The sequence below is a fragment of the Sus scrofa genome, chromosome 12 (genome assembly GCF_000003025.6).
Source record: "Sus scrofa isolate TJ Tabasco breed Duroc chromosome 12, Sscrofa11.1, whole genome shotgun sequence".
Lineage (NCBI taxonomy): Eukaryota > Metazoa > Chordata > Mammalia > Artiodactyla > Suidae > Sus > Sus scrofa.
The window spans coordinates 6,241,439-6,266,753 of NC_010454.4; the positions used below are offsets into that span (position 1 = coordinate 6,241,439).

At 49.1% G+C, this 25,315-nt stretch overlaps 2 protein-coding genes, 1 long non-coding RNA gene and 4 other non-coding genes across 9 annotated transcripts; 3 read left to right on the forward strand and 4 right to left on the reverse strand.

Moving 5' to 3' along the window:
• ATP5H (ATP synthase, H+ transporting, mitochondrial Fo complex subunit D) lies at positions 29–5,906 on the forward strand. 3 transcript variants are annotated; one of them, XM_021066094.1, is made up of 6 exons: positions 29–180; positions 2,438–2,568; positions 2,837–2,933; positions 4,416–4,487; positions 5,496–5,558; positions 5,705–5,906. In XM_021066094.1, exons 2-6 carry the CDS (start codon positions 2,447–2,449, stop codon positions 5,834–5,836), a joined length of 486 nt encoding a protein of 161 aa, XP_020921753.1. In that variant the 5' UTR covers positions 29–180; positions 2,438–2,446; the 3' UTR covers positions 5,837–5,906.
• On the reverse strand, positions 5,736–12,307 carry LOC110255971. Its single transcript, XR_002336996.1, has 2 exons — positions 10,953–12,307; positions 5,736–6,313 (listed from the first exon to the last, which is right to left on the reverse strand). It is a non-coding gene; the product is annotated as an uncharacterized LOC110255971 (long non-coding RNA).
• Positions 9,837–9,909, reverse strand: TRNAR-CCU. Its single transcript has one exon. It is a non-coding gene; the product is annotated as a tRNA-Arg (tRNA).
• Positions 10,348–10,420, forward strand: TRNAR-UCG. The gene has a single exon. It is a non-coding gene; the product is annotated as a tRNA-Arg (tRNA).
• On the forward strand, positions 10,756–10,828 carry TRNAR-CCU. The gene has a single exon. It is a non-coding gene; the product is annotated as a tRNA-Arg (tRNA).
• TRNAR-CCU lies at positions 11,228–11,300 on the reverse strand. The gene has a single exon. It is a non-coding gene; the product is annotated as a tRNA-Arg (tRNA).
• On the reverse strand, positions 17,236–24,427 carry MRPL58 (mitochondrial ribosomal protein L58). The gene is made up of 6 exons (NM_001244295.1): positions 24,220–24,427; positions 20,984–21,017; positions 18,749–18,808; positions 18,088–18,170; positions 17,827–17,996; positions 17,236–17,571 (listed from the first exon to the last, which is right to left on the reverse strand). The coding sequence occupies exons 1-6, from the start codon at positions 24,403–24,405 to the stop codon at positions 17,487–17,489; spliced, it is 618 nt and encodes a 205-aa protein (NP_001231224.1). The 5' UTR covers positions 24,406–24,427; the 3' UTR covers positions 17,236–17,486.

Below are 25,315 nucleotides of genomic sequence, written 5' to 3' on the forward strand. Positions count from 1 at the left end.
TGTGGAGGCGCTGCGGCCGCCTCCGGGGGCGGGATTTCCGGAAGTAGCCGTCATCTCTATTGGCTGTCTTGGGAAACAAGGCCCGTCCCTTTAGCTTTGGGATTGGCTGAGGTGAGGCCTTCCGGTGATCCACTTCCGTTCCTTGCTGCCTTGGACTGAGGGCCTCCGGAGTCGGTGAAGGTGAGTGGGGTTTGGGGCCCTTGGTCGCGACCCTTGCAGGTTCTTCTGCCCTGCTGACTCCAAACCTGGGCCTGATCCTTGTTGCACCCTTGCCGAGGACACCGGGCCCTGCGGTTTCCCCTCTGGCAGTGTCCCAGCTGTTCCACGCTCCCCTTCTCTCCCTTCCCCCCGAGCGCTAGGTCGCAGGGACCATTCTGTGACCTGCTGCCTTTGACTTAGGCGCCTCTACTAACCTTGTCTCGTCTAGCCCGCCCCAGCGCGACCGACTTCAGTAGTCTGGTTTGGAGGGTGAGGAAACGTTTCTCGGAGATAGTTTTAGCTTGCTGGGTGACACTAGGGTTCCAGCATTCGAGGGTGTGAAGCTTTCAGAGCCTCTCAAGTGCAGGGTTCGTTTATCCGTTCAACAGATATTCACTGAGCACCTCCTGTGTGCAATATCTGTTCTAGGCGCTGGGGATTCCGTAGTAAATAAAAGACAACAGTCCCTTTATTTATGAAGCCTACTTTCTGCTGGTGCTTGGAATAGTCTCTGTGAGGGCACTTGTTTGGCGTATTTAAAAGTCAGCTGTCCCTCCCCTCCCCTCTGGGTAACATTAGCTATCCTGAGAGCAAAAGGAAGCAGCAGGTATTGGACGAATGGTTTTTTTTTTTTTTTAAGATCCTGGGGAAGATTTCTTCCATCTCCTTTGCGACTCCCTCTATAGCTTGTAAAGACCTTTGATATTTCAATCTGTTTCCTAATGTCTATTTTCTCATATTCTGTCTTTGTTTAAAAAAGAAATGGCAGTGATGCATTTCCATCTTCTCTCATATTCACACGTGTATTGTATACCTCTTTTAAGGGTATTGCTAGTATACTCAGGGTATGTGCTAATGCTGCAGGGGATGATAAGACATGAATAGCGGGTAGAGAGCCCCTTAAGTTTGTATAAGATTGTAGAGCCGGAGTTCCCTTTGTGCCTCAGCAGGTTAATAGCCTGCCCTCTCCGTGAGAATGCGGGTTCAATCCCTGGCATTCTTCAGTAGGTTACGGACTGGTATTGCCACAAGCTGTGGCCTAAGTCGCACATGGTGGCTTGGATCCAGCTTTGCTGTGGCTGTGGCTGGCTGCAGCTTTGACCCCCTAGCCCAGGAACTTCCATGTGCCACAAGTGCGGCCCTAAAAAAAAGAAAGAAAAAGATTGTAGAGGAAATTGATGTGCAAATTACATTTGGTAACTTTTTAACACCCTTCCTAGGTAAGCAGAGCTATTCTCATTTTTCAGATGAGGAAATTCTGGTCAAGAGTCTGCTCTATTTAACTACGCTTTGTTAAAATGTGTCACGTTCTGTGCACTGGAGAATCAGTGAATTAAATGCAAACTCAGTGGAAATGTATTTAAATCATTAACTTTTATGTAATGTATGAATATTACTTTAGCAATATTTCCAAAGGTACATGGACTGCAAACACTAGAGAACAGAGCTTTTAAGGATGAGTTAGGTGTTAGGGAATAGAGAGAAGACCATCGTGTTTATGTGCCAAGTTGCACACCTTGAATTTGAAAACCTAAATTGTCCTTTTTTGATTTAGTAATCCTCATTCCTTTACTTGACTAATAAAACCACCCAAGATGCCGGTCTTTCTTTTTCTTTTTTTTTTTGGTCTTTTTAGGGCTGCACCCACAGCATATGGAGGTTCCCAGGCTAGGGGTCAAATCGGACCGGTAGCTGTCGGTCTACATCACAGCCACAGCTATGCTGGATCTGAGCTGCATCTGTGACCTACACCGCAGTTGTGGCAATGAGGATCCCCAATCCACTGAGCAAGGCCAGGGAATCGAACATGGGATACTAGTCAGGTCCATTAACCCCTGAGCCATGATGTGAGTGCTGATGCTGATCCTTCTTAAAGACTGGTATATTTCTGGAGTTCCTGTCATGGCTCAGTGGTTAATGAATTTGACTAGGAGCCATGATGTTGTGGGTTTGATCCCTGCCCTTGCTCAGTGGGTTTGAAGATCCTGCGTTGCCGTGAGCTGTGGTGTAGGTCATAGACGTGGCTTGGATCTGGCGTGGCTGTGCCTGTGGCATGGGCCAGCAGCAACAGCTCCGATTAGACCCCTAGCCTGGGAACTTCCATGTGCCGCGGGAGTGGCCCTAGAAAAGGCAAAAAGACAAAAAAAAAAAAAAAAAAAATACACCTGTATTTCTCAGATGTCCTTCAGAGGATTCTCTCCAAGAGCTCTGTTTTGATCTGACCTGTTTTATTTTCCAGGATCTGAAGATGGCTGGGCGGAAACTTGCTCTAAAAGCCATTGACTGGGTAGCCTTTGGGGAGATCATACCCCGAAACCAGAAGGCCATTGCTAACTCCCTGAAATCCTGGAATGAGACCCTCTCCACCAGGTCAGTACCTTGCCAAGAGGGAGCCTCTTAACCTGTCACAATGTGGAAACATGCTTTGGAATTATATATGACTTTCTGGTGCTTTTAAACTGGCAAAAAGTATAAAGAAACATGGGCATTTTCCAAATGAAAGCGATTTGTATGCATACCTATGAGTTCTATCCTAGGATGATAGCACCGGGCTGTAGGAATAAGGAACAGAGAAATTACTGGGTAAATTTTCTGTTGCTCATGGAACAACCTTAACTTTTGCTTTTCTGCTTGATAGGTTGGCTGCTCTACCTGAGAAGCCACCTGCTATTGACTGGGCTTACTACAAGGCCACCGTGGCAAAGGCTGGCTTGGTAGATGACTTTGAGAAGAAGGTAACTAAAGCATTGGTCTTGTGCTGTGGTCATAGGTGGGCAGCTGGACGATGGGTAATTACACTGGCAGAATGACAGGAAAGAAGGACGGTCCCAACACTCAGATCCCAAAGGCAGCTCAGGAAGGGTGGGTGTGGCCGGAAGTCTCATGATGATAGATTTAAATAGTAAATGGGTGCAGAGAACTCAGGGTCTGGTCATTCAGTGGGTTTCTTACCCTAAGAAACAGTGTAGGAGTTTCCGTCGTGGCGCAGTGGTTAACGAATCCGACTAGGAACCACGAGGTTGTGGGTTCGGTCCCTGACCTTGCTCAGTGGGTTAAGGATCCGGCGTTGCTGTGAGCTGTGGTGTAGGTCGCAAACGCGGCTCGGATCCCGAGTGGCTGTGGCTCTGGCGTAGGCTGGCGGCTACAGCTCCGATTCAACCCCTAGCCTGGGAACCTCCATATGCGGCGGGAGCGGTCCAAGAAATGGCAAAAAGACAAAAAAAAAAACCAAAACAGTGCAGTAAGGCCTTAATCTAGGAGCCAGAGGGCTGTTGAGTTGGATGTTTCTGCCCATCTCTGCCTGAGTGCCTTCTTAGCTCCCCAGCTGTCCCCTTTTAGAACAAATTAACATTTTTTTCTACCCTTTTGCTGTTTTCCTCTTTTCTCTGCTTTTTTTTTAACTGTCCTTTAGAGCTGTGATCTCTCACCCACCTGTCCTCTTCTGATGTTAAATTTCAGTATCCCAAGGTTGTTTGTTTATTTCAGCAGATGCTTATCGCCGGCCCACTCTGCGCCAGTTCCAGTGCTAAGTGCTGGGGCTGAGACACTACCCTGTCTTCTCAGGAGACCCCCTCCTCCATCTCCATTACCCACACGTGACTTCTGCCAATCAGTCCACTAGTTCTCATTTAAAAGAGAAAGCAGAGCGAGTTCCCTTCATCGCCCAGTGGTTAACAAACCTGACTAGAACCCGTGAGGATGCGGGTTCAATCCCTGGCCTTGCTCAGTGGGTTAATGATCCCACACTGCCGTGAGCTGTGGTGAGGGTCCCAGATGTGTCTCGGATCCCCCGTTGCTGTGGCGCAGGCTGGCAGCTGTAGCTCCGATTCGACCCCTGCCCTGGGAACTTCCGTATGCCGAGGGTGGGGCCGTTAAAAAAAAAAAAAAAAAAAACAAACAGTAAAAGAAAGCAGAATTTCTTTAGAACTACTGGGTTCTCTGATGTCATCAAGTCCAACTCTCTTTATCAGGGAAGAAAGGGAAGCTCATTGTAATAAAGATTGTGCAAGGTCTCCAGTCAGTGACGAGGCAGAGGAGAGCCTTGAGCTCCCCCTGCCAGTCTCGTACTCTTTCCACTACTGCCCCCTGGACGCATGCCGGCGTCCCCCTGGAATGGAGAATGTGTTTCTGGGTGTTCTGTTAGGATTAGTAGCTTTGAGCCCTTTGGGAGGGCTCCTGGTCATATTAACATCAACTCACTGTCCCTGTGTTTGTAGTTTAATGCCCTGAAGGTCCCTGTGCCAGAGGATAAATACACTGCTCTGGTGGATGCTGAAGAGCAAGAAGATGTAAGTAGTCGAGGCTCTTATTTATTCTAGAATGCTTAATTCCTGGCAGCTTTGGGTTTCTTACAAGTAAGGTTAAGGTGGAGTGAATTTAAAGGATTTAAAGCAATAAAGGCAGTGACATGCTGAACATCAAAATAATGATGTTGAGTTCCCACTGTGGCTCAACAATGACTAGTATCCGTGAGGATGCAGGTTCAATCCCTGGCCTCTCTCAGTGGCCTAAGGATCCAGCGTTGCTGTGACTGTGGTGTAGGCCAGCAGCTGCAGCTCAGATTCAGCCCCTAACCTGGGAACTTCCATGTGCTGCAGGTGCAGCCTTAAAAAAAAAAAAAATTAGGTTGAGTGAAAGAAGCCAGCAAAGGAGTATTTACTGTATGATTCCATTTCTGGAATCTAAAAACTTCACCCAACCCTCTGGTGGTGACAGCACATCAGTAGTGGCGGGCGGGGGAGCCCTCTACATATTTCACTGTTGGGGTGGCTTTGAAGGTGGTTACGTGTATCAGAACTTAGCAAGTGGCGCTTTTTAAATATGTGCATCTTACTATAGGTCAGTTATACCTCAAGAAAGCTGGTAAAAATAGTCAAGGAGTGGGAACTGAGAAGGCAGGTTATGCAAGGTGGGAGTCAAGTACCTGATTGCTGGAAGGTGCAGCAGGCCAAATGTTGGAACCAGCCACAGAGTCTGGCTGGGTGGTCAGGTGGCCTGTCCTGACCGTTCAGTAGGCCCCTGTGAACAGGCATTTTGCAGGTTGCCTAGGCGAATAACTTGCCAAAGAACCCTGGTCCTGCCATCTTCGGCTTCGGCAGGTTCTCCTGTGTGGACTCTTTGCGGGGGCAGGGAGAGCTGTGGTTTGCCTCCCCATGCAGCTCCCGGGGAGTCCGGGGCCACATGCTCTCCAGAGAGGGGAAGCAAGAGTGGGCTCTGGGAATCCTCTCATCCCGGGAGCCTCGGGGTCAGGACGGAACCACTTGATTTCAAAACAGAATGTCTCTCCTCTCTTAAAGGTGAAAAGATGTGCTGAGTTTTTGTCTCTCTCAAAGGCCAGGATTGAGGCATATGAGAAAGAGGTGAGGATGCGCCTTGGCCTTAGCCTGTAATGTGTTTTCTCTCTCTCGTGGCCACACGCCTTTCCCCTAGTAGCAGTAACCTGCCTTGAATTGTTTTTGGATTCTCCGTAACCCTTTTTATCTTTGCACGTGTCCCCTCTTTCCAGCTGGAGAAGATGAAGAACATAATTCCATTTGATCAGATGACAATCGAGGACTTGAATGAAGTCTTCCCAGAAACCAAACTAGACAAGAAGAAGTATCCCTACTGGCCTCACAGGCCAATTGAGAGTTTATAAACTTGCATCTTGGAGAAAGCTCTGGCCCTCGAATTACAAACTCCGGACATTAAAAATAATTACATAGTGCTGTGTGTGTCTGCTCCTTTGCGGTCGAGAGAGTTAAAACTCTGAGGTGACCTCACTGGGAGTGGAGTTTTTGTTCAGATGGACAGGTGAGCCTCCAGGTGTGTGCTGGGCCCGCTGTTTAGTGGTTGGGAAATGAAGGAGACAATTACTGAGCCTCCAGGGCCGCTGAAATCTTAACACATGCTAGCGGGGCCGCTCACAGTGTATTTCACTGGAACACGGTAAAGATGAAGCATTAGCTACTGATTCCCTTGAACTTTCCCTTTGCTTCCAAACCACGGGTTCCTAGAGTGCTTCCTGTCCATTAGTAAGTCACGAGAACAGACGGTCCAAGTTGCAGGTGTAACGGCAGGGTGAGTAGCAGCAGGGATCTCCTTTGCTGTGCTTTGTCTCTTGAGTATAAATGTCCTATAAAAAGACATTCTGTCACAAAGTTAAAACCTGTTACAGCTTTGTGTAGGAATGTAGGAAATTTATTATTATTTTTTGTCTTTTTAGGGCTGAACCTGTGGCATATGGAGATTCCCAGGCTAGGGGTCAAATCAGAGCTACAGCTGCCAGCCTACACCCCAGCCACGGCAACGTGGGATCCGAACCTCGTCTGCGACCTGCCCCACAGCTCATGGCAACACCGGATCCCAGACCCACAGAGCGAGGCCAGTGATCGAACCTGCGTCTTCATGGATGCTAGTCAGATTCATTTCTGCTGAGCCGCAACAGGAACTCCAGAAAATTATTGTAATTCTATCATTTCATTAAAAAAAATTCCTAGGAGTTCCTGCAGTGGTGCAATGGGATTGGCAGCGTCTTGGGAACACTGGGACACAGGTTCGATCCCTGGCCCAGCACAGTTGGTTAAGGATCCAGCATTGCCGCAGCTGTGGCTTAGGTTGCAACTGTGGGTCGGATCTGATCCCTGGCCCAGGAACTCTGCGGGACGGCCAAAACTAAAAAATCCCAGTATTTATGATAGTTAACAGGACTCCTGAGCAATGCCAGGAAATACAGGTGGTTTGAAATACAGTGAAGTGGTGAGGAAAGTTCTGTTGCCCTTGAAGTCAGAGGACCTCCCACTTAACGCACGTGACCATTTAATTGCTGGTTCTAGACTAATCTTTTGCCGTCTTTCCTTTTCTCATTTACAAACATTGGGGTTGTGATGAAAATTAAATGAGATAACCTGGTAAGTTTCTAGGTAAGAAAGCAATCTAGGCCAAGGCATCTGACTTGATAGGGCTTAAATCCTGCAGGCAAGAGCCTCCTGGGGGAGGGGTGTTAATGCACAGTGTAACAGTTTTGTGACAATTCTCCCAGAGATAGCCGATGGAATTTGGAGATCCACAGTGGCTGAGAACCCTCACGAAAGTAATGTCGTCTTAGAGGATAAGCAGAGCAGAGCCTGGGCGCCATCACCCCTGACTTACAAGGGGTAGGGTGAGGCCTGTTCACTTAGAGCTGCTTTAGTCATAAGCTGGGATGTTCAGCCGTAGCTGCACTAGGCCTTGAATGCACAAAACAAAAACCAGAACCACATGCTCCCTCCCCCCAGGCTGTGAATCATTGAACTGCCACTGAGCCATGCAGATGAAGAGCTAAGGATTCAGACAATTGAAAACATGGGGCGTCTTAGGAAAAGCCACTGAGTTTGCTTTTGGAGTGTGGTTAGAACACGTGCTCAAGGGAAGAACTGATGTGAGTCCTGTGAAATTGTGTAACATAAGGGAGGGTTCCCTAGCATTTGAGGGAGAGCCTTGGAAGCCTCGGGAAGAAACAGCAGTGAAAACATGACAACATGATCTCAGTCCAAAAGCATTTAGGAAGGATTCGGGCACTTCTAATTTTTATAACCTGGGTTGTTTGAAGTTTTTGCATTGAGCATGCATTGATTTCACATTAAAAATAATCACTAGCAGAGATCCCTTTGTGGCACAGCGGAAATGAATCTGACTAGGAATCATGAAGTTGCGGGTCCAATCCCTGCCCTTGCTCAGTGGGTTAAGGATCCAGCATTGCCGTGAGCTTTGATGTAGGTCGCAGACGCGGCTTGGATCTGGTGTGGCTGTGGCTGTGGTGTAGGCCAGCAGCTGTAGCTCCAATTCAGCCCCTAGCCTGGGAACCTCTATATGCCGCAGGTGCGGCCCTAAAAAGCAAAAATAATAATAGTAATCACTAGTGGAGTTCCCTGGTGGCTCAGAAGCCCAGCATTGTCACTGCTGCAGCTTGGGTGGATGCTGTTGTGTGGGTTCAATCCCTGGCCCCAGGAACTTTCACATGCTGGGGGTCAAAAAAAACCTCTAGTAAAGTAGGATTATGCTCTTCAAATCACTAAAGAGAAGATCCTATATGGCAAAAGTTACAAGACAAATCAGCAAAAACAGGTGTTTTCTTGTGGTGCCGCGGGTTAAAGACCTGGCCTTGTCACTGCCACTGGGAACGATTGTAACCAATCAGAATGATCTTAATATGAATTTATTATGAATGAAAGAGAAGAAATGTCAGTTGAAATTTGAGGCTTCAGGGGTTCACCAACCCTGAATAATGGAGCAAACTAGTTATGTTAGTTAAATGGTAAGAGCTTGTCTTACAGAGCACACACTACTGTCCAGGCATCATTCCAGTCACTTTACATAAAGATCTCATTGAGCCTCACCACAACCCTTGAGGGAGGCAGGGTATCAGCCAAGATAAGAAGTCCCCTGAGTGTGATGAGTTGGTACCCTTGCTCTTCGGTACCCAGAAGCCTTCTCTGACTACTCAACTACTAGTTTCCCATCACCCTCTTTACTCTGAAATCATCTTATTAGTTTACTTCTCTCTCACTGGAATGTAAGCTCCATGGAGGCAGGGCCTGGAGGATAGTTTTAGGGAGAACTGAAGCCTCCCTAAAACCTAGAAGGGAAGCGGTGGCTCCAGTAGTGCTGATTTGGCCCATAATGCTGCAGCCACCAGGCGGGACTTGGGATATAGAGACAGCCGAAAAGTAGTATCCATACAACTTTGGTGACTGCCTTGGAGCAGAGAGAACAGGGAGAATTCTGGATGACCCTGGAGAAGGGAGAGGAGGATTCTGTACCTGTAGTTTATTTCTTTTCCAAAAGTACAAGGAAGGGTGGTTTTTAAACTTTTTTGAGTCAAGGACTTATGAAAATCTGATGAACAGTGCAGTCTCTTTCCAAATAAATATAGTATCCCCAAAGTGCCCACAGTGTGAGACAGTCAACCTGGAGAGCTACTCAGAACTTCTCAAGACCAATGGCTTCAAGGTTAAAAAAAGAAAAAATTACCCCTGGCCAGAATAGTACAATTTAAAAAAATTAAACATTTAATTAAAGGGCAATATATATATGATATATATACAGAAGAGTGTGGAAGTCAAAAATGGACATCTCTACCTTTTTCAACACTCCGGGGATTACGCGATGTGAGCCGGCCATTTTTTCCTGCTGGGACTTGGGTATACACAAGAGATTGGCAGTTATTACCGCCCTGTCCCATGCGCGTGCACACACGAGCTTCCTTGCACCCCTCCCCGCCCTAGCACAGGGCAGTGTGGTGGGTGCCCTCTCAATGGAATTGAGCAGCACCCCAACCCGCCGGCCCGTCTCCAGTGAGAGGGACTTGCGGGGCAGGGAGGGACCAGGGGTTAATGTGCTGCCTGCTTTTAACTTTATAGCAATGAACACATACGGAACACGGTCGCTTCATTTGCTCGGGGTTTTGTAGTTTTCACCACGTGATCTACCAACCCAAAGAGGCAACAAGACGTGGGGACCCATACCTTTCAAAATTTAAGGCTTGATTTAAAAAAAACCGGGCAAATTAACTGCCACACCAAAATATGCTCTTAAAAAAAGATGGTATGGCGCAAGATTTTTCGTACTCTTTTTAAATGGAAGTTTTAAAAATCGAAAAGGAGTATCTTGCACTACCTCACCCCAGATGGGACTCGAACCCACAATCCCTGGCTTAGGAGGCCAGTGCCTTATCCATTAGGCCACTGGGGCTTCACGCAAACGGCGCGCGATCACATGCCTCTTGAAATATGATGCCTCAGGCCTGCGTAATGACGTCAACCCGGAAGTTCCCAAGTACAAAGCCCGATTGGACACCAGCCCTACCCACCAGTTCCAGGTGGTCTTTTCGTATCTAAAACAAGGACAATAACGGGGATCTAGGGTACCCTCTTTATAATTAAAACATTTCCAACACGAAGGGTCTCAAACTCTTAGTCTGAAATCAGCCGCTGTACTCATTAGGCCACACGGTTTCCTTGAGACATGGGAGTCACCTGTATGCTTATTTGGTGACCTATGGGTGCATCCTGGTTTTTCCTTGGCCACACCTGGGAGACACCCCGTAGCTAAACGCGGTCTCCTCCGACGCCAGAGCCACTTTCAAGGGGGCTACGCTTAAATAGCGCATTCCAATAAGGTGGGCGTCGTGACCGCGTGGCCTAACGGATAAGGCGTCTGACTTCGGATCAGAAGATTGAGGGTTCGAGTCCCTTCGTGGTCGGATTAGTTTTGAACAAGCGGCTCCTGGCAGTTCAGCGCGCAGCAACGCTACCTGGTTTCGTTGGCCGTTTAGTGACTAACCCCGTCCTTCCGCCTCCCTACATTCGCATTCAAGGAAAGCCCCTTCCCCTCCTTAGAGCTGCTAGTCGCCTATACCTTTAACCCTGACTTTTCTCTTAGCCCCGCAGGTGGACCCTCTGGTTGTCCTGCAGGTTTTCTATGATCTGCACTCGTGCTCCGGCCGTGGCCTGGCCGGCGTGGTGGGGGGATCGAGTGTGATTTGCGCGCTTGCGGCTGCGCGTTAGCATGGACCACGTGCTCTTTCCCGTTTATCGCGCCCCAGTGGCCTAATGGATAAGGCACTGGCCTCCTAAGCCAGGGATTGTGGGTTCGAATCCCACCTGGGGTGAAGCTGAGTGGGACACTAATCACCCCCCATCACTTTTTGCGCACGTAATGCGTGGGCCTCCTGGGTTACAGCCTACGGACCTGAGGACCCAGTGCTCCCGAGCACCCGCCTGGTTTCTGCTCACCTTCCGCCGTACAGTTTAGAGGGGTCTCATTTGTAATCAGGTAGTTCCAGCTCTAGGCTCAGTGTCCGTCTTGGTCCTTCTCTTTACCCTCCGCCTATGAGCTGTCCAAAAGGTAGAAGCTTCCAGAGGCGCCGGCATGTGGTTACTGACTTGGGGGGGTCTCTGCTTGCAGAACCTGTCTTCCGCCTGCAGGCCGAGCCCAGTGCACCGAAGTCGAACGCGAAGGGACCACAGCATAAGGATTCCCCAGGCCTAAAACGGCAAAAAGGCAACCTTACCCCAGGTGGGACTCGAACCCACAATCCCTGGCTTAGGAGGCCAGTGCCTTATCCATTAGGCCACTGGGGCCCGCGGCTCGAAGTGGCGGTATTTCTCCCCCTAGTAGGCGGTCCGACCCCCGCCCCCCAGGCTTACAAAGTCTGACTTAGCTGGGCGCATGTCTATGGCGCGATGCCCGGGCCGCGCGAGGGTAGGTCCTCCACTGCTCACAATCAATCGTGAGAAAGAATCTACGGTGAGAAGAGAACTGACCAACCTCCTGCCAATTGCACTGTGGCCTGGGAGGCCGGTGCTGAGGCTGCCCAGACACCTGGACCATGGTGGGTGAAGGCCGTTTGCAGGCATCCCCAAATTTCTACCACTATGGCCATTTTTTCCACCTCTACAAAACCGACAGAACCAAGAATCTCAGGAAAAAGTAGTGTAGGAAGAGAATGAGAACAAACTGGTATCCATCATGCATATCGAAAGAGTGAAAATCTCCCCCATTATGAAACAAGGTACAACCAGTAGGAACAAATCCTTCCAGTTGCAATAGTAGAAATATATACGTATGCAAATATATAATATACGGGAAATAAATGGATCGCCCAAGTAGATACCTCACTCTAATAGTTGGTTCCTTTAAAACTGCTATACAAAAGGTAATACAAATAGAGAAAAAGCACATTTTAAAATGTTACACACGTTTAAAATCCATTACAAAAATCCATGCATATCCGAAAGTGTAATGGGAGAAGCTTCCGCCAAAGGCAGTGTTGACTCCCCATTGCGCCTGAGTTGAGACTTTGCCTCCCAGGGCACATCCCGGGAACCTGGAGACATTCTTTTTCTCCCTCTCCCACAAGCAGAGTCTGCACAAACCCATCTCCTTCCTCCCCGTCAAACCAGCAAGAAAGAAGAATGTAACCCACCTGGCTCCAGTCTCCTGCCTTAAGAATGTTCTCCTTTAAGTTAACTGATTGATCCTAGGAGTAAACCTAACTAAAGAAACAAAAGACCTGTACTCTGAAAACTACAAGCCACTGATGAAAGAAATCAAAGATGACACAAATAGTTGGAAAGATATACCATGCTCGTGGATTGGAAGAGTTAATATTATCAAAATGACTATACTGCCCAAGACAATCTACAGATTCAATGCAATCCCTATCAAATTACCAAGGACATTTTTCACAGAACTTGAACAAAACATTTTAAAGTTTGTTTGGAAGTACAAACGACCCAGAATAGCCAAAGACATCCTGAAAAAGAAAAATGGAGCTGGAGGAATCAGGCTCCCGGACTTCAGACTATACTACAAAGCAACAATCATCAAAACCGCATGGTACTGGCACAAAGACAGACATATAAATCAGTGGAACAGGATAGAAAGCCCAGAATTAAACCCATGCACTTACAGCCAACTAATCTATGACAAAGGAAGCAAGACTATACAATGGAGAAAAGACAGCTTGTTCAATAAGTGGTGCTGGGAAAACTGGACAGCCACATGGAAAAGAATGAAATTAGAGCACTCCCTAACACCATACACAAAAATAAACTCAAAATGGATTAAAGACCTAGATATAAGACCAGACACTATCAAACTCCTAGAGGAAAACATAGGCCAAATACTCTCTGACATCAACGACAGCAACATCTTCTCATATCCACCTATCAGAGTATTGACAATAAAAAGAAAAATAAACAAATGGGACCTAATCAAACTTCAACGTTTCTGTACAGCAAAGGAAACCCTAAACAACACAAAAAGACAACCCACAGAATGGGAGAAAATCTTTGCAAATGAATCGACTAAGAAGGGATTAATCTCCAAAATTTATAAACACCTTCTGCAGCTCCATACCAAAAAAACAAACAACCCCATCCAAAAATGGGCAGAAGATCTAAACAGACAGTTCTCCAAAGAAGACATACAGATGGCCAAGAAACACATGAAAAGATGTTCAGCGTCACTCATTATTAGAGAAATGCAAATCAAAACCATGATGAGGTACCACCTTACACCAGCCAGAATGGCCATCATCCAAAAGTCTACAAACAATAAGTGCTGGAGAGGGTGTGGAGAAAAAGGAACCCTAGCACACTGTTGGTGGGATTGTAAATTGGTGCAACCACTGTGGAAAGCAGTATGGAGATTCCTCAGAAAACTAAACATCGAACTACCATTCGATCCAGCAATCCCACTCCTGGGCATCTACCCAGAGAAAACCACGACTCGCAAAGATACACGTACTCCGATGTTCATTGCAGCACTATTTACAATAGCCAAAACATGGAAACAACCTAAATGTCCATCGACAGAGGAGTGGATCCAGAAGAGGTGGTACATATACACAATGGAATATCACTCAGCCATCAAAAAGAACGGAATACCAGCATTTTTTGCAACATGGATGGACCTAGAAACCATCATGCTAAGTGAAGTTAGCCATACAATGAGACACCAACATCCATTGCTTTCACTGACGTGGAATCTGAAAAAAGGACAGACGGGACTTCTTTGCAGAACAGATGCTGACTCACAGACATTGAAAAACTTATGGTCTCCGGATGTGCTTGGGCTGTGGGATGGAATGCTGTGAAATCAGATTGTTATGATCATTATACAACTACAGATGTGATAAATTCATTTGAGTAATAAAAAAAATGAAAAAAAAAGGATTGACTTACAATATAGGAAAATGCCTTTACTTATTTAAGTAAACTGTATCAATATAAGCATAATTGCACAGAGATGGACAATGAGTATAAACATTACATTGGGATTCTGGTATGAGATTACAATACTTTCCTAATAATAAAATGATCTGTTTTTTTTTATTAAAAAAAAAGTTAACTGATTGGTTGGTTTGTTGAGGTGTAATATTCATGCAGAAAGATGTACAGAACTTAAGGTCATGGCTGCATGAGATACAGAACATATCCAGCGACCCTAAAGGCTCCCTTATGCCTCCTCCCAATCAGTCACCACTGCCCCCAACTTTCTTTGTCATAAAGCAGTTTTGCCTTGTTTTGAACTTCATATCAATGGACTCATACTCTTTTGTAGTCTGGCCTCTCTCATTATGTCCGTGAGATTTACCCATTCTTTTGCCCTCAAGCCTTCTTCTTCTTCTTTTTTTTTTTCTTTAATGGTGGGTCCTACCTCTGTGCTCTACTCTTTGTCCCCCAGCCTGTTTTTTCTTTACCTCTCCTTCCCTTCCTCTCTCTCTCATCCTCTCTGCCTTGCCTGTGGCACCTGAAAGTTCCCTAGCCAGGGATCAAACCTGCATCACAGCAGTGATCTCAGCCACTGCAGTGACACCAGGTCCTTAACCCACTGAGCCACCAGGGAACTCCCTCTGTATCGCCACTATTTTTCCAGGCCCCTTCACATACCCACCAGTGCCTTCTAAGGGCCTCACAGGCTTAGAGTCAACCCACAAGGATGCCGCTCTTGTTTCCCACCACTGTCATCTTACCGAGTGTCTCCCTGCCTTGCCTCAAGTTCAGCTGCTCCTCTCCATTCCCAAGACTCTACTTGTCCCCCTCTGTCCTGCATCTCCAGCTTCCATCTCACTGCCAGCTCCTGCTCCATTCCCTCTTCTAGGCATCACCTAGGCATTCCTCCTCGGTCCCCACAGTCAGCTCCACACAGGCAAAGCCATACCCATCACCCAGCCATTCTCCCAAGCCTGCTCCCTTTGTGACTTTCCTGTCTCAGTGCTCAGCATCACCCCTTGTCACACACCAGCTCTCACTCCAGCCGAGCCAATATTCTGTCCCCCTTTTATTTTATTTTTTGTCTTTGTTGTTGTTGTTGCTATTTCTTGGGCCGCTCCCGCGGCATATGGAGGTTCCCAGGCTAGGGGTTGAATCGGAGCTGTAGCCACCGGCCTACGCCAGAGGCACAGCAACGCAGGATCCGAGCCGCGTCTGCAACCTACACCACAGCTCACGGCAACGCCGGATCGTTAACCCTCTGAGCAAGGGCAGGGACCGAACCCACAACCTCATGGTTCCTAGTCGGACTCGTTAACCACTGCGCCACGACGGGAACTCCCCCAGAACCCTTTTGCATCTGCTATATTCTCTCCATCCCTGCCGCCACTGCCCTAGTTCCACGATGGGTCCCTAACTGCTCCCATGAGTCCATCCACCAACCTGTGCCCACTTCTCTCCAGTCTGTCCTCATCCAGCCACGGTCAGATTCATCTTCCCCTGACAGCCTCTAGAGGGGTAGAGTTTAAATGTCTTAGCTGTGATATTTAAGACCTTTCTAGACTTGGCTCCCACTCAGTGTGGCAGATGTGGATTCCACGACTCCTCATCCCCTGGGGTCCAGCCAAACGCAGCTATTAATCACGGCTAACATTCCCTGAGCACAGGCTCGGTGCCATCAACGGCTCGCTGTTCATCACAAGTACCCTATGAGACATCAGCCCTGGTTTATGGGTGGTAAAGCTAAGGTTCAGAGCCTCTGAGTAGTTTACCCAAGGCCCCGCGAATGGGGGTGGTGGAGGTCAAGAGCTGACCCCGGGGAGCTGGCCTCAGAGCCCATTTTCTCAAACCACAGTGTACTGTCCCCGCCACAGGCGGGGCCCTGAGCCTCACTGGAGCCGCCAGGTGGCAAGCTCTTACCTGGCTCACACGGCCAATCCCGCCCCTTCTTCAGGCCTGTCTCAAGCGCCTCAAGTACATCTTCTCTGACCCTCCAGCTGGAAAGAGCTCCTTCTCTGCTTCCCAAAATCTATTTAGACCTTTCTTCTGTTATTTACCATGTTTTAGGTCGCGTTACCCTAGTAAGAATCCATTTTTCCCCTCAGCGTTTACCATCCCCTGATGGAATGTAAGTTCTCTAGAAGAAAGGACTTTTGTTTTGTTCCCTGCTGATTCCCCAGGCCCTCACCCAGTGCCTGGTACTCAATCAATATTTGTTGAATTAATGAACCGAGCAACGCTGCCCTTCCTTGTATATGAGCCTCAGCTCCCTGCTGGGCTCCGAGTCTCTTGAAGCCAGGGGTCTTCTATGTCTTTTATATTGCATAAGAGTCACTGATCAATGACTTTTCCCCCTGTTCACATAAAGTGTACACACTACCACTGTTCGTAATTCTGCATTTAAATCATCACAATGCAATATTTGTCAGAGGAGGGGCGTTTCCGTCATGGCTCAGCAAAAATGAATCTGACTAGTATCCATGAGGATGCAGGTTCAATCCCTAGCCTTGCTCAGTGGGTTAAGGATCCAGTGTTGCCATGAGCTGTGGTGTAGGTTGCAGATGTGGCTCAGATCTGGCATCACTGTGGCTGTGGCATAGGCTGGTGGCTGCAGCTCCTATTTGACTCCCAGCCTGGGAAACTCCCTATGTCGTGGGTATGGCCCTTAAAAAAAAAAAGATATTTGTCAAAGGAGTAAACTAGATCAAAATAATAGAGAACATTCTGAGAAGTTCATATATGCCAGAGTAATCTGCTCCCTTCTGCCGACTTGGGTACTTTCCCACACGACAGGATTACAAAACCTTCTTCCAGTTCCAACTCACTCTCCTCCTTTCTCCCGGACCCCACGGCCTGTGAGGGCATCTCACAGTGACACTCCTTCCTGCTCAAGACCCTCCCAGTACCCACTCTCTTAAAATCTATACTCCTTAACTTGAACTCAAGACTCTCCCCCTTGAAATTCTATCTCCCTCTCCAGACCCACCTCTCGCGAGGCCCCACCGCACACCCCCCATTCAGATGGGTTCCTCCCCAGCTCCTCCACCTCAGCCTTCTCTTTGGCCTCCTTCCTTCACGCTGCTCCCTTCAAATGCACAAGCTCCTCTCTCTCCTGGCTAATAGTCTATACCTGTCTCAGGCCTTCTGCCCTGTGTGCCTTGAGGGCAGATCCCGCAGCTCACCCCTTTGTGTTCTCCTCGGCTGTACAGTCAGTGCCGGTCAATAACTGTTAGGCCGATTCCACTGAGAGCAAAGGAACAAACTCTGTTCCGAAGCCCGAGTGAGAAGGGAAAGCCCGCTGAGTTGAGAATTTTATTGCGACTAGTACATTAAGTGGATCATTAAGCTTCGACAACATGGTGACTGCCTGTCAAGACCTCTGCAAACAGGGCCCACGGTTCTCATTCCGGATGAACATTCTTGCGTCAACTCCCCCGTTACAGACAAGCACTGACAACAAACAAACACGTCTCCTGATGGTGCTGAAGCTCCGTGGGCGGCAGCTGCCCAGATGCCCTGAAGAGGGTCTTTGCCCGTCGGGAGGATGACTCAGTCCACATCCACCCTCCTGCTTGTCTTAATGGCAGAACTGATTCTCTTTTTTCTCAGCCTTTCCCGATTCATGTTTTCTATCCTGGAGACAAAGAAAAACACAGTCATGCCCAGATGCTCAATGTGGTGATGGGAGCTGGCAGCTCAGCAGGAAGCAGAGCAGCCAGAGCAGCCAGCGCTGGCCCAGGAGCCTCCGCTCGGGGTCAGGGTCCCTCTCCTCCCCGGAGCCTGGCCACCCGTCCGCTGGGAAGTCGCTGGCCTCACTCCGCCTCTCTTCTTGGTGTGGCCCCTCGTCCACACGAATCAATTTCCAGAAGCCTGGGGCATATTCTGGTACCTGCTTCTGCGAAGTTCAGCATCTTCTCTGGACGGCTCCTTGGCTGGCTGGCTGGCCTCAGCAATCATGTCTCGAAGTTTCTGTAGGCAATCTGCCAGGTTTCGGAACTGATAGCGGCTACACTCAGAGGTGAGTATCAACTCTCCCGACCTGTTGATCCTATTTTTGTGCTGCAGAGAACAAAGGCAAAACCAGAGCTCCACGGAGGCAAGGTTTCAAAGTGACTGAGGGGTTACGGAGAAAGAAAGGGCCGGTGCTTACCTTGACGGCCAACTTCAGCCGCACAGGCTCCGCGATCCAGTCGGCACTTGCCAGGTGGAACCTGACCTCGGCCTTGGAATTCACTGTAAATAAGGGCAGGGAGCAGGGACCCCTGAGACTCTCAGGCAGGCTCAGCATGCGGTGGCTGGTGGCATCCTGAACCACAGGAGGTCAGACACCCACCCATCCGTATAATGTTTCTAACCCGTGTGACCTTGGGGATACAAAGCTGGCCGTGGAATGAGCCTGCGAAGAGAGTGTGGCATTTCTGGACAAAAATAAATTTCCAGGGACGAAATGTCCAGGGCTTTTCTTACAATTTATTGGGTTCTGAAAAGAATGTGGGGGAGGGGGGCGAATTCCATAAGAATGAAAGAAACCTGCCCTCGGAGCTGGCTGCCCGTTCACACTGTGACTTCCCTTTGTTTAGGCTCACAAGCCGATCCTAGTCCTGGCAACCCACAGCCGAGAGTCTGAGAATCAGACCACATTCAAAAGAATAAAGAGGATTATTATATAAACTCGTGGTATTTAAGAGTCTGCTAAAAAAAAAAAAGAAAAGAAAAAAAACCCTTTTCTTCCCCATGAATGTAAAGCTAGAAATCCTCAAGACCATCTCTCAGCTAAGTTTTCAAGTGAAACAAAACCAGGCACCGTGTACCTTTGTTAACGTTCTGGCCCCCAGGACCACTACTCCGACAATAAGATATTGTCAAGCGATCTGAAAAACAGGACACACACCCACAAAAGGATTATCCTTCAATGCACAAACTGCTAATTTACCATCACTGCAAGCAGGCCATTCCTCTCTTTTAATGATAGATATGTACATGTAACATTCCGATCACTACAGTCAGAGATTATTTACAGATATCAAAAGTAAAATTAAAAACAGCAACAACAACAAAAGAACCTAAAATCAAGAGTATGCGACTTTCCCAAGGCCACAAAGACAGCAGAGGATATGAGATTATGACCCGGGGTGTCTGCTTCTGGTCTAGTGCACTGCACTGGATCTGACTGCCCTGGCCTTTAGCTGTTTGTTTTAAAGGAAGGACTCTTTCAAAGGCTCAAACTAAGGGACAAACTTGGCTGACTGCTGGAGACATGGAAAGCCAAGAAGCAGGCGCGTGTGCGTTCACTGTGTTCAGCGTGGCTCCCAGGGCCCAGCTCACAGCCCGCGGATGAGCCCATCTGCTGGATGGAGGAGCGCTCCATTTGGAGCTGGGGGCCCTGTCTTCTAACACTGGCTCAGCACTGACGGAGCAGGTGACCTTGGCAAAGTCCCACTGCTTCTCAGGGGCTTGGTCGTGGTCTGTTTTGAATCTGTGAAATGAGGGCTCTTCCTTCTGCTTTTATAACTCATGAAAAGCAGCCCCATAGCATCTGGGGACAACAGGGACAGCCTGGCAGCGGGAAAATTTCAGAAGACTGGATGGTGAGCTGCAAGGGTGACAAGGAATGCTAGCCCCACGGTGGTGGAGAGGAGGCCTCAGCGGGCAGCGGTGACCATTTTTGGGTCACTTCTGAGAGGTTTTCCTGTCTTAGAAAAAAATCAAATGAACTCATTTCTGAACAGGGAATGAATGTGTGTGGTACTGCAGGGGGCGTGGTTCCTTCTTGGGGGTAGCAGCCCCATCTGCATCTGCACAGGGACCCTCTCAGAGGACAAAAGCAGAGGGAGGGGAGGAGCTGCGACACTGCCAATCCCACTGCGTCCCTGTCCCCGTCTCCCTGGAAGGTGTCAGGAAAGACAGTCTCTCTTGTCTCTGGTTCTCTGTTTCCTCCTGCCTCAGGGCACAGCTGCAGGAGTGGGCTCCTCAGTCAGTGTGTCCCCTCTTTCATACTGTGGTCACCTGGCCTCTTTGTTTCAGAGTTGCCCAGCAAATCTGGCTACTCTTCTTTCACTGCCTGTGGTGCCAGAAACACTCTGCACCTAGAGAGGGCCTGGAGTTCCCACTGTGGCTCAGCAGGTTAAGAATCTAATTAGTATCTATGAGGATATGGGTTCGATCCGTGGCCTCATAGGTTAAGGATCTAGTGTTGCTGCAAGCTGTGGCATAGGTCATGGATGTGACCCAGATCTGGCATTGCTGTAGCTGTGGCGGAGGCTGGCTGCTATGGTTCCGATTCAACTCCTAGCCTGGGAACTTCCAAATGCTATGGGTGTGGCCCTAAAAAGACCAAAAAAAAAAAAAAGAAAGAAAAAAAAAGGGCTGCTTGTTTTTTCTTTCTTTCTTTTTTTTTTTTAGGGCCACACCTGCGGCATAGGAGGTTCCCAGCTAGGGGTCCAATCAGAGCTACAGCTGCCGGCCTACACCACAGCCACAGCAACATCAGATCTGAGCTGTATCTACAACGTAAACCACAGCTCATGGCAATGCTAGATCCTTAACCCACTGAGTGAGGCCAGGGATCGAACCCACCTCATGGTTCCTTGTGGGATTCGTTTCCACTGCGCTACGATGGGAACTCCTGCTTGTTTCTTTATAGGCCATGCCTTAGGCTTGATGGGCACAAAATTATAAAGCTATGCAAATGGTTTATAGGCGAAATCCCCACTCCTGTTCCCCCGCCTCCAAGTGTCCCACTTTGTCCTCCTCCCTCCACTCCCCACGGCAGTCCCTGTATCCAGTGTCCTGTACGATCTGTGTGCACACCCAGAAATTAGGGTTTCAGATACACATGTCCAACACAAATGGGAGCTCTCTACACAGATGCTTGTATACCTTACTTTTTTCAAATAACGATCAATTCGTCTATTGTAAAGATTGTTCCACATCACAAGACCACTTTTGCACCCCCAAAGATACTTGCTTTCCTTTCACTGGGCTGGAGAGATCTGGAAGGAAGGTGTGCAGGGTGGAGGCATTTTTTATAAAACAAAACTACTCACCTACAGGAATGTCGTTGGCTTGCTTGGCATCATCCTGTAATGTAACAGACACGGTGTCAAATAAATATTACCTGCTGGGCGACTCCTAACAGAACCAGGGCAACAAAAGAAGCAATGTAAAGCTATACCATAAATGTAATACAGCCATTTTCAGGTCCCCAGCAAAATCATTTCAGGATGCCAGAAAAGGCTTCCCCAGACTCCAGAAGTGCCAAATCAGAAACACTCTTCCAGGAAAATGGAACTGACTTCTCCAGCCTCCCCCGCCATCCCCACACCCCTTAGCTAGTGTCCGGCACCAGCAGCAGCCCAGGAGGGGGGGAAGGGGCCACATATGTGTGCATCAGGGGGCTCCAAGAGGAACCCCCTCTGCCAACCCAGAACAGCAACCCAACGGCCACCTTGCTTCCCCCCAGACCCCAGGAGGCTGGCAGGTGAGCCTGTCTGCCTTGAACAGATCAGCCCTGTTTTGAGGGTTTGTGTCAAGCTGAACCACTCATTCCAGAACCTCTCACCTCCACGTCTCTCCCCAGTGGTTCCTCGGTGGCAATGCCCGTCAGCCTTAGACCCTCACGTCCACGGGTCCCCTGCAAACACTACCCGCTCCGAGACTCTTCTGCACCCCCAACTCAAAGTATCTTCATCTGTCCCCACTCAGGCTGCCTTTACCCCTTGTCATCTTGGGAATTATCTGGGAGAGAAATCTTCATCCTACTCCACCTCTCTATGGCCCCGGAGAGCACAGACCACGCCCTCTTTGAAGCACGCTCCTCCTCTGCCTTCTGAGCTGGCCTCTCTGGTGTCCTCTTTCCTCCCCACGACTTTTGCACTCTCCTTTGCTTGTTCTTGGCAGCCTTTATTTATTTATTTGTTTTTGTCCCGGCACAGCATGTGGAAGTTCCTGGGCCAGGGATTGAACCTGCTGCAGCAGTGACACTGCCAGATCCTTAACCTGCTGAGCTACCAGGGAACTCCTCTTCGCAGCCTTTGGACACTGCAATGTCCCCAAATCCTTCCTCTGCTCCATCACTCTCTTTCCCTAGAACACTGAAAGCATTATCTTGGAGTTCCCATTGTGGCTCAGCATAAATTAATCTAATATCCATGAGGATGCAGATTTGATACCTGGCCTCACGAAGTGGGTTAAAGATCTGACATTGCCATGAGCTGTGGTGTAGGTCGCAGAGGCAGCCTGGATCCTGTGTGGCTGTGGCTGTGGCTGTGGTGTAGGCCGGCTCTGATTAGACTCCCAGCCTGGGAACCTCCATATGCTGTGAGTGCTGCTCAAAAGAAAGACAGACAGAAAGAACCATCTTTGTGAATGACTCCCAACTCTCTGGCTCAAACTCAAACCTCTTTCTTCAGTGTCTCCTCTCATGTGCCTGACGGAGGCCTTACACCTTAAGCCTCCTCACAGAGGACGGTCCTTCCTCCTGGTCTGAAGCAGCTCCTGGCCTGCACATCACAGCCCCTGGGTCTAGTCACTGCTTCTACTACCTAATAGTTTTCCCCATCTGTTTATATCTGCTCCTTCTGCTAGAACATAAGCTCCATGAAGAGGGAACTCTGTTTCATCAAGGTTGTACGTGCAGCGCTTAAGAGTGTCTGACACAGTAGGTGCACGAGAACCCTTTTGCTGAATGAATGAACAGACAAATGAGTGAAAGTTATTGCCACTTTCTCATCTCACTTCATGGCAACTCAACCCTTCCATTGCTCAAGGCTTCAGCCCTCAATTCCTCTCTTAGTCTCACGTCTCACAGAGAATCCAGTAGCAAACCCTGCAGCCTTTCCCTTCTGAATTTATCTAGAGCCTGACCATTTCCCACGGCTCCTATTGCTTCCACCCTGTTCATCAACTCTTGCCTGTATTGGTGCAGTCTCCTCACCGGTCATCCTCTTCCTGCCATTCGCAGTCCATTCTCTAGAAGAGTGATCTTTGTCAACTAAGTTGGATCACTCACTCTTTGGTCTCAAACCCTCCAAGAGGTCCCCATCACATTCCGAGGAAAGCGAAAAAGGCCTGTAAGCCCTATAAACAGGCCTCCTCCCCGCCCTCTTCTCTTTCGCTTCATCTCCTCCGACTGCCCTGCTCAGCTGCATTGGCCTGACTGCTGTTCCTTGAACCAGTGGAACATGCTACTGCAAAGGGGTGGTGGCACCTGCTGTTCCCTCCACAGAATGCTCCTCTTCTCACTCTTCTCATAGCTTGCAGCCTTGCTTCTTCCAGGTTCTTACGCAAATGTCACCTTCACAGACCATCCTACTTAAAACTGCAACACTGCATACCCCTACCTCCTTCTTCCTTCCAGGCTTTATGTTCTCTAAAGTACTTATCACCATCTCACATACTTCGTATTACTGACTCTATTTGTGGCCTGTCTCCCTCCATTAAGCAGATAAGTCAACTAGCACTGCACTAGTATTTTTTTTTCTTTTTTGGGGGCCAAGACCATAGCTTGTGGAGGTTCCTGGACCACGAACTGAACCTGCACCACAGCAGTGACCAAGCCACTGCAGTGACAACGTGGAATCCTTAACCTGCTGCATCAACAAGACAACTCCTGCATTAGAATTTTTGTGTTTTGTTCTACCCCATGCCTAGCACGGAGTACACAACATGCTTTCAACAGACGTTTGTTGAATGAGTGAATGAACAAAGGAATGAATGAACTGCTCTCTTTCAGTCCTGTGGGTGAAAACTCGGTAGAATGAGTGGGTCCCATCTCTCCTGCTCTGGGCCCTGCTGCAGCACCTGCATACAGCAGGCTGTCAATAAAGGCATCCTGAGGAAACCAACTTGAAGCTCTGTTTTCTCAGGCGTGCTGGGGTTCCTAGAGGCTAAGGACAGTATAATTTGCCAGAAGGTTCCAAAAGAGAGCAACTTGGCAGCTTCCTGCCTTAATTGTCCACTGTGGAGGTCAATTTTGCCTTGAGACAAGAATTTGCGCCTGAGGGACGGGGAATGAAACCAGAAAAGCTAAAGTCTCATAAGAAGCACACCCCGTGCACTCTCCCCGGGCCGGCACACCTCGAGCAACGCGCGACGCCGCCACCCGCCCAAGCCAGCCCAGTTCCCGGTTGCTAGGGCAACCAGCCTCCTCCCGCCGCGACCGCCACATTTGCGTGCATCAGCCCCTAGGATTAGCTGCACGCCGGGCCAATCCGGCCCCGGCTTCCTGCCTTCACCAGCGGAGTCGAGGAAACACCCCTTCCGCCCTGCCCTCCCGGCTCACCGGGAGCCTCCAGGCGGTGTCCGAGCCCCGCGACTCGGGGTAGAGCTTGTCCAGGCTGTAGATGCTCTGGAATTCGGTGCCCTCTACCTGTTTGTGCAGAGCGCGGCGGGGATAGCGCGTGGGCGACGGCAGCAGCCAGGCTCCGGCTCGGTTCAGGCCCCAGCGCAGGCACCGGGCGGCCGCCATGTTGGGATCTCTGGGCCGCTTCCGGTGGGCGCTTCCTTCCGCGGTCCGCGGGCTCGCGCTTTCCTCGGGACTTTGGTTCCGCGTGGCCTTGATCTTCTGCGGTCGGAAGAAGGCGAGCTCAGATCCATCCCGGCGTTGGTCTCACGCGGAGCATATTAGAGGCTTCCCATCGGCCGCCTCCGGGAGGCCTGGTTGGTGATCTGAGGGCACCTGCCGCGGTGGGAAAAACGTTGGCCAGACAGCGAGCTCTCAAGGGCGCCTCCTGGTGCAAAGAGCCCCCGGATGTCGTGTCCCCCAGAAACACCGCTTCTCTCCTTTTCAGTCTGTGCCCTCCTGGACCGCTCTTCCCCTCAAATCTCGCAGCATCGGCGGGGCCTGCCCTAGTTCATCTCCATCGCCTTTACTCTTTTCCACGTTTTTTGTTTTTTGTTTTCCTTTCACATCGCTCAAACTTTTCTATTGCCTGTTTCCCAGCAAGAATAACCACCAGGAGGGCACTGGCTCACCGCTGGATCCCCAGTATCCAGAACCTGGCATATCATAGGTGCTCAATAAATATTGATAAGAGGAAATGCGTTTTTGAAAGTTGAGTTCCGCTAGAGCTGAGTTTATGACTTCAGGCTCATTCACAAGGCAACCTATAAGCAAATCCCTGCTGAACACCTGTGTGAAGGCAAATACCCGATGGAAGGAGAGAGGTGGGCGGGTTGAAAAAGACGTATTTAAAAAAGTGAAGCCCCACCCCCGCTTTGTGGAGCATGATGCAGTTTCTCCTAGCCAGGAGAAAAGGGGAGAATGGGGAAGTAGGTAGAGATTCTTTTTACAGGGCTGTTAGGAAAACCAGGAGTTCTCTTGCGGCTCAGCGGGTTAAGGATCCTGTGTTGTCACTGCAGTGGCTGGGGTCACTGCT

What these genes read in the sequence shown, in the direction of transcription:
- ATP5H (XM_021066093.1), top strand. Translation starts at nt 2,447, where the DNA reads ATGGCTGGGCGGAAACTTGCTCTAAAAGCCATTGACTGGGTAGCCTTT. An exon ending in AATGAGACCCTCTCCACCAG is followed by an intron (nt 2,569 to 2,836) that starts GTCAGTACCTTG and finishes TCTGCTTGATAG; the next exon opens with GTTGGCTGCTCTACCTGAGA. An exon ending in ATGCTGAAGAGCAAGAAGAT is followed by an intron (nt 4,488 to 5,474) that starts GTAAGTAGTCGA and finishes ATTTCAAAACAG; the next exon opens with AATGTCTCTCCTCTCTTAAA.
- MRPL58 (NM_001244295.1), bottom strand. Translation starts at nt 24,405, where the DNA reads ATGGCGGCCGCCCGGTGCCTGCGCTGGGGCCTGAACCGAGCCGGAGCC. An exon ending in GGGCCAGAACGTTAACAAAG is followed by an intron (nt 18,171 to 18,748) that starts GTACACGGTGCC and finishes CCTTATTTACAG; the next exon opens with TGAATTCCAAGGCCGAGGTC. An exon ending in GCTGAACTTCGCAGAAGCAG is followed by an intron (nt 17,572 to 17,826) that starts GTACCAGAATAT and finishes CTTTGTCTCCAG; the next exon opens with GATAGAAAACATGAATCGGG.